At 38.2% G+C, this 12,723-nt stretch overlaps 1 protein-coding gene across 1 annotated transcript in view; it reads left to right on the forward strand.

Annotated features, from left to right (window-relative positions):
- LOC112223927 (CUB and sushi domain-containing protein 1) overlaps window positions 1–12,251 on the forward strand; it is a 236,962-nt gene extending 224,711 nt beyond the window's left edge. Inside the window, exons 58-68 of the mRNA XM_042305838.1 lie at window positions 665–838; window positions 1,785–1,958; window positions 2,594–2,667; window positions 4,683–4,794; window positions 5,593–5,772; window positions 6,150–6,212; window positions 6,402–6,563; window positions 6,680–6,792; window positions 7,322–7,409; window positions 7,548–7,683; window positions 9,616–12,251. Coding sequence (XP_042161772.1) covers window positions 665–838; window positions 1,785–1,958; window positions 2,594–2,667; window positions 4,683–4,794; window positions 5,593–5,772; window positions 6,150–6,212; window positions 6,402–6,563; window positions 6,680–6,792; window positions 7,322–7,409; window positions 7,548–7,683; window positions 9,616–9,775 — 1,436 coding nt within the window. The 3' untranslated portion in view covers window positions 9,776–12,251. The remainder of the gene's footprint in view (window positions 1–664; window positions 839–1,784; window positions 1,959–2,593; window positions 2,668–4,682; window positions 4,795–5,592; window positions 5,773–6,149; window positions 6,213–6,401; window positions 6,564–6,679; window positions 6,793–7,321; window positions 7,410–7,547; window positions 7,684–9,615) is intronic.
- Window positions 12,252–12,723: the final 472 nt, after the last annotated feature.

The following is a 12,723-nucleotide window of genomic DNA, read 5'->3' on the forward strand; positions in this document are numbered from 1 at the left end:
ATTCACTTACACAGACTGAAGGGATGTTATCCATGAAATGTGTAGGATCTGTGCTATCAGATGTCAGACTTGAAACGTGTGGAGAAAACGATGCATCCAGTTAGTGGTGCAATGCAGACAAGCATAGAGCAGGGAAGTCTCCTCCCAAGCAGATTGACAGGCAGAGAGTGAATGTGTGTGCACTTCACATATAATTTCCCACAGTAGCGATTTACCAGACATGTGGTTATAGACCAATTGCAATCCTGTGGGTGAATACGGTTTAATATGCCAGAAGTTCCTATTTTTACAGAATAGACATCCAATACCACAGCATTTGCAATGATTTTTTTTTAGAGTTAGAATATGTTATCGTCTCAATGGGAAATAACAGTGCAATGCCCTGCATATAATCGAAAACAGATACACAGTCCATATCGGATATGTATTGTGATTAATGGGACTTCTACTTCCCAATTAACTATATTACTTGCCAATAATAAGCATATGAAAACACTTTCTCCTTGTGGGAGACAGAATATGATCATCAAAGAGGATATGAACCGTGATAAATCATCCATTCCTTTCTAGCACATTAAAACATATGTTTTGAGTTAACATGCAGTACTTACTCACTAAAAATCATTATATCCGTCCTGATGATATTGTTTTGTCCCCACATCAGTGATCATGTGTGGCCGTCCTCCGGCTGTTCACAATGGGAAGGTTGAGGGGTCAGACTTGCAGTGGGGCTCCAGCGTCATCTATAGCTGCTTCGATGGGTACCAGCTATCCAGCCCTGGAATCGTTTCATGTGAGGGGAACGGCACATGGCGAGGGGAAATCCCTCAATGTCTTCGTAAGTTAAAATCAAGTCCCTTTAAGACTGAAAATCTGAGCACTTGATCTAAACTTTAGTGCAATGGCAGTGTCATCAAAGCTTACCAGTGTTTACCCATTGCTATGTTTGTGTAAAAAAACATTTTATAGTAGATGCATCAAACTGACGAAAGCAGTGCCTATCAGTTTAAAGCAAATGAAATGTGCACACCTGGCCTACTTATCCTTCCTATAGCCCTGTTCAAGTAGTGCCGCTGGGGGGTGCATGACCCGGCTAAATCCTCTGTGAAATGCCAGATTTGACAGGTTGGGAAACTGTTGTGACAGATGCAAAAAGAATGTCAACATTTCCTAAATTGATCCCTCAAGTATCCGCAGCTAGGGCTGCCCATAACATGAGCATTACAAGGTACATGGACGGAGTCTGCTGCTGCAGCCTGCAGGCCTTGATCATAAGCTCCTGACACGGTGTCAGAAGTACTGCCAGAATGTTCTGAAATTCCATGCACAGAGTGGGTTGTCATGGAAAGTGGGTTGTCATGGAAAGCCTGCAGGAGAACACACTCTGTAATAACAACTTCTCATACTGTGAGTCTGAAACGGGTCTGAGTGACTTCCCCTGCTAAACTCTTTGTGGAACATTTATGTGGGGCATTTCACAAACATGAAGGACCTATTATGAAAAAGCATCTTGAAACCATTGTATTATCCATTATACAGGAGGGGTTAGCAGGTCTAGTTTAGCTATGGTGCTTTCTGTTTCTCACAACAATATATTTTTTCACCTAATTCCAAGAGCCATGTTATGAATGACTAGCTGGTCAGTAGTGCCTATATTAAACGTTGTGATCATCATGCCTATGAAAAATTGTGTATATAGATTCTGAAACCCACGTAACCTGGGGGATGTGTGTGATGTGAAGTGTGTGATTTGATTAATGGTCTCTGTGCTTTGTTGCGCCTAGCTGTGCTGTGTGGAGACCCAGGCACCCCAGCAGAGGGTTATGCTGAGGGCAAACAGTTCACCTACAGGTCAGAGGTCACCTTCTACTGTAGGGACCCCAACATCCTGGTCGGATCATCCAGGAGAGTGTGTCAGATTGATGGGACTTGGAGTGGAATACCTCCCTCATGTATAGGTGGGTTGTCCTGCCCATCCACACCTTAATAGAACATGACTCAAGTAAAGGGAAAAGAAACCCAGTGAAATTCTTGATGAAAAGTCTAAAAGTATTTGATTTCAAATAAACTTAAGTAGTAAAAGTGTAAATCATTTTCAAATTCCTTATATTAAGCAAACCAGACAGCACCATTTTCTTATTATTTTTAAATTTACGGATAGCCAGAGGCACACTCCAACATTCCAACATCATTTACAAAAGAAGCATATGTGTTTAGTGAGTCTGCCAGATCAGAGTTAGTAGCGATGTCCAGGGATGTTCTGTTAAGTGCATAAATTGAACCATTTTCCTGTCCTGCTAAGCATTCAAAATATAACGAGTACTTTTGGGTGTTAAGGAAAATATATGGAGTAAAAAGTAAAATATTTTCTTATAAGAATGTAGTGAATAAAAGTGAAAGTAGTCAAACATATAAATAATAAATTACTTAAGTAGTACTTATTTTTATTTAAGTACCTTACACCACTGTCTGCTGCCTTAGTTGTGGTGTGGTATGTTGTGGTGTTGTGTCATGTAGTTAAGTGTTTGCTTATTTTCTTCAGTGATGATGATTATGTTGTTAGGCAGTGAGCTAAACATGTATTTTTCTTTAGATCCTGCATATAACACATGCAGAGACCCTGGAACGCCATCTTATGGGATACCAGTCACATCCCAAGGATTTGAGGTAAGGTCCTTACTTCTACCAATGTCAAATTGTGGGTAAACATACTGTACAGTGGCTTGTGAAAGTATTCACCCCCTTGGCATTTTTCCTATTTTGTTGCCTTAAACCTGTAATTAAAATAGAGTTTTGGGGGGTTTGTATCATTTGATTTACACAACATGCCTACCACTTTGAAGATGCAAAATTTTTTTTATTGTGAAACATACAAGAAATAAGACAAAGAAACAGAACTTGAGCGTGCATGATTATTCACCCCCCCCCAATCAATAGTTTGTAGAGCCACCTTTTGCTGCAATTACAGCTGCAAGTCTCTTGGGGTTTGTCTCTATAAGCTTGGCACATCTAGCCACTGGGATTTTTGCCCATTCTTAAAGTCATGCTCCAGCTCCTTCAAGTTGGATGGGTTCCGCTGGTGTACAGCAATCTTTAAGTCATACCACAGATTCAAATCAAAGTTTATTTGTCACGTGCGCCGAATACAACAGGTGTAGTAGACCTTACAGTGAAATGCTTACTTACAGGCTCTAACCAATAGTGCAAATGAGGATTCTCAATTTGATTGAGGTCTGGGCTTTGACTAGGCCATTCCAAGACATTTAAGTGTTCCCCCTTAAACCACTCAAGTGTTGCTTTAGCAGTATGCTTAGGGTCATTGTCCTGCTGAAAGGTGAACCTCTGTCCCAGTCTCAAATCTCTGGAAGACTGAAACAGGTTTCCCTCAAGAATTTCCCTGTATTTAGCTCCATCCATCCATCATTCCTTCAATTCAGTTTCCCAGTCTCTGCCGATGGAATAACATCCCCACAGCATGATGCGTTTTCCTTGATGGCCAGAGTACCTGACCAGAGTACCTTCTTCCATATGTTTGGGGAGTCTCTCACATGCCTTTTGGCGAACACCAATCGTGTCTGTTAATTTTTTTCTTTAAGCAATGGCTTTTTTTCTGGCCACTCTTCCATAAAGCCCAGCTCTGTGGAGTGTACGGCTTTAAAAAAATAAAATTTAAAAAATAAAAATAAAATGTAGCCTTTATTTAACTAGGTAAGTCAGTTTAAATACAAATTCTTATTTACAATGACGGCCTAGGAACAATGGGTTAACTGCCATGTTCAGGTCCAGAACGACACATTTTTACCTTGTCAGGTTGGGGATTCGACCTAGCAACCTTTCGGTTACTGGCCCAACACTCTAACCACTAGGCTACCTGCCATACCGGCTTAGTGGGCCTATGGACAGATACTCCAATCTCTGTTGTGGAGCTTTGCAGCTCCTTCAGGGTTATCATTGGTCTTTTTGTTGCCTCTCTGATTAATGCCCTCCTTGCGTGGTCTGTGAGTTTTGGTGGGCGGCCCTCTCTTGGCAGGTTTGTTGCCATATTCTTTCCATTTTTTTATAATGGATTTAATGGTGCTCCGTGGGATGCTCAAAGTTTCAAATATTTTTTTAGAACCCAACCTTGATCTATACTTCTCCACAACTTTGTCCCTGACTTGTTTGGAGAGCTCCTTGGTCTTCATGGTGCCACTTGCTTGGTGGTGCCCCTTGCTTAGTGGTGTTGCAGACTCTGGGGCCTTTCAGAACACGTGTGTGTGTGTGTGTGTGTGTGTGTGTGTGTGTGCGTGTACTGAGATCATGTGACACTCAGATTGCACACAGGTGGACTTTATCTAACTAATTATGTGACTTCTGAAGGTAATTGGTTGCACCAGATCTTATTTAGGGGCTTCATAGCAAAGGGGGTCAATACATATTCACGCACCACTTTTCAGTTTTTTAAATTTTTATTTCACTTCACCAATTTGGATTATTTTGTGTATATTCATTACATGAAATCCAACTAAAAATCAATTTAAATTACAGGTTGTAATTGGAAAAACGACAAGGGCAATGAATGCTTTTGCAAGGCACTTGTCATTTGTGCTCAGATTTTTTGCTAAAATAGTCTTCTGGTCAGTCAAAGCAATTATCTGGTTGTTCTTAGACCATTTATAGTAATGAGTCTTCTTCCGTTTCAGGCTGGAAGCAAAATCTCCTTCAAATGCCGTAAAAACTACCACATACTGGGATCTACGACAAGAACCTGTCTGGAAAATTTGACATGGAGTGGCGTGCAACCAGAATGTATTGGTAAGTATTTTTGGAAAGATTTGTTTTTGTGACAAGACATTGTCAAGAAAACAGGGAAAAGTTATTTATTTATCCACCAGGTGTACATTTTCTTAGCGTTGACTTGTTAATGAGTAAAGGTAGAGACACAGGCGGTGTAGAGTGCGGTATGACAGCCAAAGGGAGTAGAGCATTGGTTTAGCACATGTAACCCTTTCATTTACTGCATTCCAGATCACTACCCTCCCAATGGCAGTGTCATGTTCTCCATCTCTCTCCTTAATAACTCTGCCCAGGATTATAGGTCTTGAGCTGTATATATGGATTAAAAGAAAGATCACAACGTAGAAGCCATTGTGGGACTGTCAAAAGGGAACGGACATTTGAGAAAGGGCAGTATGAGTCATGGAAGTTAAGTAGGGATTGCTGCCCTCAGCAAAGAATAGATAAAGTTTGCCAAGTTTAAGCTGTTCGTATGTGAGTGGTAAATCAGTGGGCGATTTTTGACAGCATACCCACGAAATTCTTCAGGCGTCTCCTCCACATAATGCGGCTTCACTGTCAGAGGCTTGGGAGTGGGGAGGCTTAAGTTGACGACAGGAAAGGAGAGTTCATATATTATGTTACAGATGGATAGTATCACTCTGGTCTTGTTTTATATGTTTGCTCCTGATAGGATTGCTTGATCTCTACATAACTCCATGATACTGGTGTGGGTGTGGGGCTGCTGTATTCTGACTGGTAATCCTGGTCAGTGGTAGAGTGAATTTATTGTGTTTTACCATGGGGTTTTTTCTTCGTTCTTTCTTTTTTTTGCAGCCCATGCCTGCAGACAGCCCGAGACACTGTCTAACATTGACGTGAAGGCTATTGATCTACCAACTCTGGGCTATACTTTGATTTATACATGTCAGGACGGATTCTTCCTGGCCGGGGGATCTGAGCACAGGACATGTAAACCTGATGGAAAGTGGTCTGGAAAGCCACCTGTCTGCAAAGGTATACTTATGCACTGGAATGTGTCTATTATTCAAATGTAACTATTTCCTGTGAACCATTCACAACCTGAGGAGAATAAATTGTACTGCAGGCCATATACTTAGATTAGCAGTTAATCTTCTACTTGTATGTGTCAATCATATTTTCCCTCATACATTGTTATTCAACACAGTAGTTAATTTGCTGTGTGCCCTGTGCTAGCTGAGAATATCTAGGTAATTGAGTATACAACATTTCAGCAATCATCAAGTCTGAATCGCTCTGGTAAAATGTAGACCAAAAAAATGTTGTCATTACACGGCTACAAGCAGCAACTGGCAGTGAGTAGGTCACATCCATAAAATGTCATGTAGTCAATTATTTCTTCCGTCTTTCAGTTGGGCCCAAAATAAATGGTAAAAAAGGAGTGGAGTCAGATGTTCAGAAAAACAAGATTGGTGGTATGTTTATCTCCTCTGAGTCATTTTGTTCATGTTCAAATGCATGTCCATTCAATGTAACAAGTATTGTGCTAACTGTATGTCTGAGGTTTCTCATAATGATGGCTGTACAGACAGGAGATGGATGATGCAAAAGTACCTTATTTTGTTCTGGTCATACAGTATAACATTAGTCTTTCTTTCCTTCAGTTCCTGTAGATGTGTTTTCTTTAAACTTTGGCTGGACCGGGTTCTATGAGTACCTTGGAGCAAGAGAAGTTGCCACTATTACTGTAAATGGATTCAATTCAACAACAAGTAGAGTCAATGTCACACTTCTGGATCAGAGCAGAGTGCAGCTTAAACTTGCTGGTAAATCACAACACACATGTTAACGCTGACATTATTTGATTAGGCAAATATTACAGTTGAAGTCAACATTACAACAGTAAACACCAACCGATAACCCAATTTCCTTTTGTTTTCAGGAACGTACAAGAAGGAGGAAAACCATTTGCTGCTGAAGGTTTACCAGATACGTGGTCCAACAGAGCATCATTTCAGTAAATTCAAGAATGACAACTGGGCAATGGATGGCTACGTGAGTCTTTTATTTGAATTAAATGATCAATAAAGGGCCTAATTATGGACTTCCAACCTAATCAGGAAACACAACAATAGTTTGTCTCCTTTACCTACCATATTCTCTCCACTCAGTTTTCTGCAAATGCTGTACATCTAGTTCATGAGGTCTTCATTCATCAATATGTCATTCATCAATATGCAGCTCTGGCATTAGGTTCTGTCTACCATAACCAACACAAGACACTGCAACTTAAAATTGTATGGCCTAATGGCCTAAAATTATTTGAATTCAAATGTGTCTGTTGAAGATATTACTTGACTGTAGCCCTCTTTTGTAAGTTCAAAGAAGATATGTTCTTGTGAACACTATAGCAGTTAGTCACTTCAAAGGCGATAGAGACAGTGATAAGCTGCATGAGGACAAAGGAGGGATATGAGGTGAATGGGTAATAGCGATAGCTGGGTAATGGTTCTGCATTTCAACTACTGTATGCCCTGAAAAATCAGCAAAAGTCAGATTTTCCCCCTTTTTTGTGTTGGTTTAGGTGACCGCAGAGTCTGACAAGAAAACCTTTGTTTACCAGGGTCATATTCAAAGCAAGGACTTTGGGAGATTTGTACTAACAAGAGGAGGTACAATCATTGTATAATCTCAGTAATAAACAAAAACTATATGCACAGTAACCTTTTACTTCCTGATATCATTGCTTTTACACAAGTTACTTTAAGAAGTTTGACAAGAATGGTTGTACTGTTATATTTCTTTATTAGGTCTCTTTACAACAGACCTGGAGCCATCAAATCCTCCATACTATGGCACCAACAGCAGTTCAGTAGCAGCTGCCATACTAGTGCCATTCTTTGCCCTTATTCTGTCAGGGGTTGCATTTTACCTCTACAAACACAGGTAAGGAGTGCCGGCTATTAGATATCTTGGTAACCATTGGTGACGTTTGTCCATATATGCTTGGATGTTAAGCATCGTAGTCTCTTATAAGTTATGGGAAACTCCTGTGCCAACGATGAGTGATCCCTAAAAGTTTCAGTTGATAGATCGTTACATAACAAAATCAAATGTTAAATGAGTGCGAAACAAAATGATTACAATACATTTGCATTGGCGTTTTCCAAAGCTAACTGAACAAACAAAATAAATAAAGTATGTGACATTATTGTCAGATAAAATGGAAATTACCCAATATTAAAGTACATGAAAAATTGGCAGGGTACTTTCACAAGACACTGATGACAATGAGAGACCCAAAGACGTAATCAGGGCGGGCGGCAGGTAAGACATAAGAAACTAAATCACTATACGCAACAATTCCTACTTTCACATCGTCATTATCGTCTTATACTTTTTTCATTTAGTGGAAGAAAAAAAAATAGTTTTTTTATTTGCTGGGCTAAAATGAAAAAGATGTGCTCTTTGATCTCATATTGTCATCTCTCTGTCAGCATATTTCAACCAACTGAATGTTGTTCTTATTTGTTTTTTTGTGATCATTTGCCTATAAGCTATCATGAGAATCCATTTGTTTTTGACTGTTATATTTACTGGAGGGAAGTTTTGAAGTATTGTGTTTTAACATTAATATAGAATCACACTTAGAAAGTATCTTCATATTCACATAGATAAAGAAAATGTATACTTTTATTAACATTTCACTCATTTTGTATGTAGAAAAGTACCATCGGTACCTGGTAACCCAAAGACCCAAGAGAGAGTGGGTAACTCAGAGTCCGATAGCCCAAAAAGAGAGTGGGCAATCGGACTAAGGAAGGTGGGTACCAGGTAGAAAAGTACCATCGGTACCTGGTAACCCAAAGACCCAAGAGAGAGTGGGTAACTCAGAGTCCGATAGCCCAAAAAAAAAGAGGGTGGGCAATCGGACTTTTGGGGTTTAAAAAGGCTTCTGGAGTTTGAATGTCCACTGTGAAATTTCAGACTTGATTTTTCCCTTACAGAAAAAGTATCAACCCCTACAAATGTAAATAAATTATAATCCACATAGTTGCTACAGGATTATTTTCCTTCTGTAGCAAACTGGCTCAAATGAAGATCTGTAACATCTGTACTCTGTCATTCATACTCCCACAGAGACTTTGCAAGGCTTTGGAAACGTGTTTTTGAATATGCAGAGGTATTGTCCACACATGCAGATAGATCCTGCTTTAACAATGCCTTGATGTAGGATTAGGTAATGGACTTTATATATCCACACAAAGTTTAAATAGAAGACACTAAACCCTCCAGGTAGTCACTAAACCTGCATTTGTCTGACTTAGTAAGATTTGTAAGGTAATGGAGGGACCATTACATTTACTGCACTGTTAGAGCTAGGAACATAAGCATTTTATTACACCCGTGATAACATATGTGTATGCGACCAATACAATTTGATTTGATTTGAAGTAAAGGCTTACAAAATGCTCCTGGGTGGAATCAAGGTCTTTACATTGATCTTATATTTTACTTCAAATCAGCTCAGTGGGCTTTGAGTAGGACGCCCTAGTCTCCTCTTTCAAGTAAAAAAGAGGTTATATGGTGTACCATGGTAAATGTGTATTCTGGATCAAATGAGGGCTGAAACATATTTTCCTTAGCTATGGGTTTTATGTATTCTTATTTGGTATATTTGAAAATGCAATAACTATGTACAGACATTCCTCAAGTGGGAAAGAGTTTCTGCTTCATCATTGCACTTTTTGCTATACCTTAACATCCCTTCATGAAACAAAGTCACATTTGTCTGAAAAGTTTAAAAAACAGTCATAGCTAATAGAGTTATTAAAATAACGTAAATGTGCTAATACTTTTTATTTGCTCACTTTTCAGAACAAGACCAAAAGTTCAATACAATGGCTATACCGGTCATGAAAACACCAATGGACAAGCGTCGTTTGAAAACCCTATGTATGACACAAACATGAAACCCACGGAGGCGAAAGCTGTGAGGTTTGATACAACTCTGAACACAGTCTGCACAGTAGTATAGCCCTCTTATCACCGACATTGGACTGGCTTTTACAGCCATACCTCTTGTGGTAAGCAGTATCTTATTTTTTCGACAGATGCCAATATTTCTTTGAACTCATCACGTTATAACCTCTCTGTGGAGAAGATAAAATACACCATTTAAAATCAATGACAATTTTATATGGACTTGCCACCACAAAATAAAACGACAACTATTGGTGTTCTATGGAGCAGAGATCATGTATGTGGCCAGGAAAATAAAGCAGAGACGATTATCTCTAGGATCAAGGAGTTCTGCCTTTTATGGCTCTTTGCAGGATGAAAGTTGTTTTCATTCTCCGGTTTTCTTTTTTTCTGTCTTTTCCCCCCCCCAAAGGCCCTCCTTGGGGAAATACTAAAGTGTCTTGAAAAGCCACATAATTGTTGATAAAAAGTGTTTTCTTCAGTGAAGATGTACCACAAAGGAGGAAGCAACTTTGAACGTGTTGCCAGACTTCTCCAATAAAGGGAACATATGCTATAAACTACAACTGTCTCGCAGGAGAACACGGCTATCTAATCTAGGAACTCGCTCAGCTGTTGTGTTGAAAAACTTTATCGCACAAATTTTGCACTAGTGTGTTATGAATGGGTATGAAATGAGGCAAAAGAGGCATTTTCAAACTAACTGAAAAATGCCGTACAGGGTTTTTGACCATTTGTAGATAAGCATACAGTATATTTCCATATCCACAGGGAGCATAATGTCATGCTACTGTTTATCAATAGAGATGCTTATTTTATTTTCAATATTAGTTTTGCAAATAAATGTGTGGAACACCCTCCTTACTTTTTTAAAATGGTTATATAAATGATTTTTAACTCTGGAGTCACAAATACCATGCAGCTTATCTAGAAACATTTAAATCCACAAATATCAATTAAGGAGCAACTGGTGTACATGCAATCGTGAATGATATTTAATTTTATTCACAGATCAATATTACCGAAGAGCAAACTGATCTGGCTCATCTACTCTGAAAAAACAGCAATGCTCAATATTGTTGTATACTGTAAATTGCATCAAATACTTACAGTATGTATCATACATGTTAGTCATGAATGTTTGTTTGTATTGTCGATCATCAGGTTGCTGTTTATATTGTAGTTTATTTCACATTACCCCAGGCATTGAACATTGTCAACATTCGGAACACTAGACAACAGTTGGCAGTCCTATCTTGTGGTCTTGCTGCAAATTTGCTTACATTTCAAATATACCTCTTGCGCAGAAGGACGTCATTTTTCTACTCTACAGTACTGGAACTAATAAAATGTTTATTTTTCATAAATGCTGGCCTTGCTTTAAATCACAGTTTTAATGCAGAAGTGTATTTTTGTTTAAATGTGCCATACGAATATGCCATGTTTAACTCAACTCAACTGTTTGACACACGACCTTGTTTTGGTAGGCCTACTTAAGGCAAGGTGGGGAATCAAGTTGGATAGCAATCGTTCTTTAGCAGTGGCATGAGCTGGTCGTTTAGAAGCTAGTCTTAATAATCTGTTTTTCTCCCTTTATGATATGTCCCTCCTATCCTTAAGGGTATTGAGTCAATGATGATGAATTGAACACAGACTACTTACTTACACTCCAGGAAACACTGCCTTATTCAATTCAAAAGCTGTCACAGTTACAAATGACCTATTACAACGCTAAGGCTACTTGAATGCATACAGTACACTGTGATTCCAAAGTCATAGATTAGCTTGTTGTTTTTCCTAATAATTTTGGTTGTGCATGTATTCACAAATAATGTTCAAAACTTACAGTAGATTAACTATCTTCGCTTGGCTTTTCGAAATCTGTTATCATATGCACTTGCTTAGAGATCAATGCACCAGTGACAAAATGTGTATTATAATCTTGTGAGATATCAGATTCCATTTCATATCTGTTGTATTTGTGGCCATAGTAGCACAACTAAAATTCCCCTGAGTAAGATGCATTTTATGTGTGAAGTATGTTTGGAAAATCCGAAGCATTTTAATTTCCATAATTTTTCTACAAACTATTTAACTTTTTCCATTTCAAATTAAACCTAGTGTTCATTACACACCTACGCACTATACGGCAGTGGTTTCAATAAATAGGGTTAAGACCGAAAGTAATCAAATCATCCCCTTTCTTTGTAAACATTTTGATGTAAGACCCACTGCTTTTAATCCACATTTTGCCTTCCTTTGGGCTTGCTGCAATAACGTTTTTCTTTCAACATCTGTAAAATGGTTTCCCAACTAAAGAGGTGTATAACTGCATTGAATTTAATATCATTCCATTTTACAACATCGGGATATCACGTGCTGCTGACTTGAAGTAGGTGCAAAAGAAAATGTTTTTGTACAGAAATATATTTTTTATGAAGAATTTGTAAAATTATTAAATATGCTGTACTTTTTTGATTAATGTAGGTACAAAACTTGTTAAAATAAATGTTTTTACTATACAAAATGTACATTTATCGTCTATCTGAGTATGAATATCAAATGTATATTATCTATTGTTTAAACTTTTCTTGCAAATATCGATATATACAAGCTGTTATTTTAAAACATTGCTTGTATATATTTGTTTATGTGAGAGAAAACAAACCTTAGAAAAATTGATCTATGACACATGTTCTATGACATATTTTGAAAACATTATTTCAGATTAAACTTTTTAATATAATTATGGTCATATCTATGTGGAACTGTTTTCTTTTCCATTCATGTCATGATATATTTTACAAGGCTATAGTCAGGTCAATACAACAACAAAAAACAAATCTGAATGTTTGCCGCACCTTTAAAGGCAATGTTCCTGCCTTGGCAGAGACCGTATTCACAATAAACACTGCGTATGTCGGCTCAAAGGAACGGATTGAATCCTGGCCTTACTCTAGTCTAACTCTATGAAAAATAGATTTACAATCATGATGATAATAA

The sequence above is a fragment of the Oncorhynchus tshawytscha genome, linkage group LG25, assembly GCF_018296145.1.
Source record: "Oncorhynchus tshawytscha isolate Ot180627B linkage group LG25, Otsh_v2.0, whole genome shotgun sequence".
Taxonomy (NCBI): Eukaryota; Metazoa; Chordata; class Actinopteri; order Salmoniformes; family Salmonidae; genus Oncorhynchus; species Oncorhynchus tshawytscha.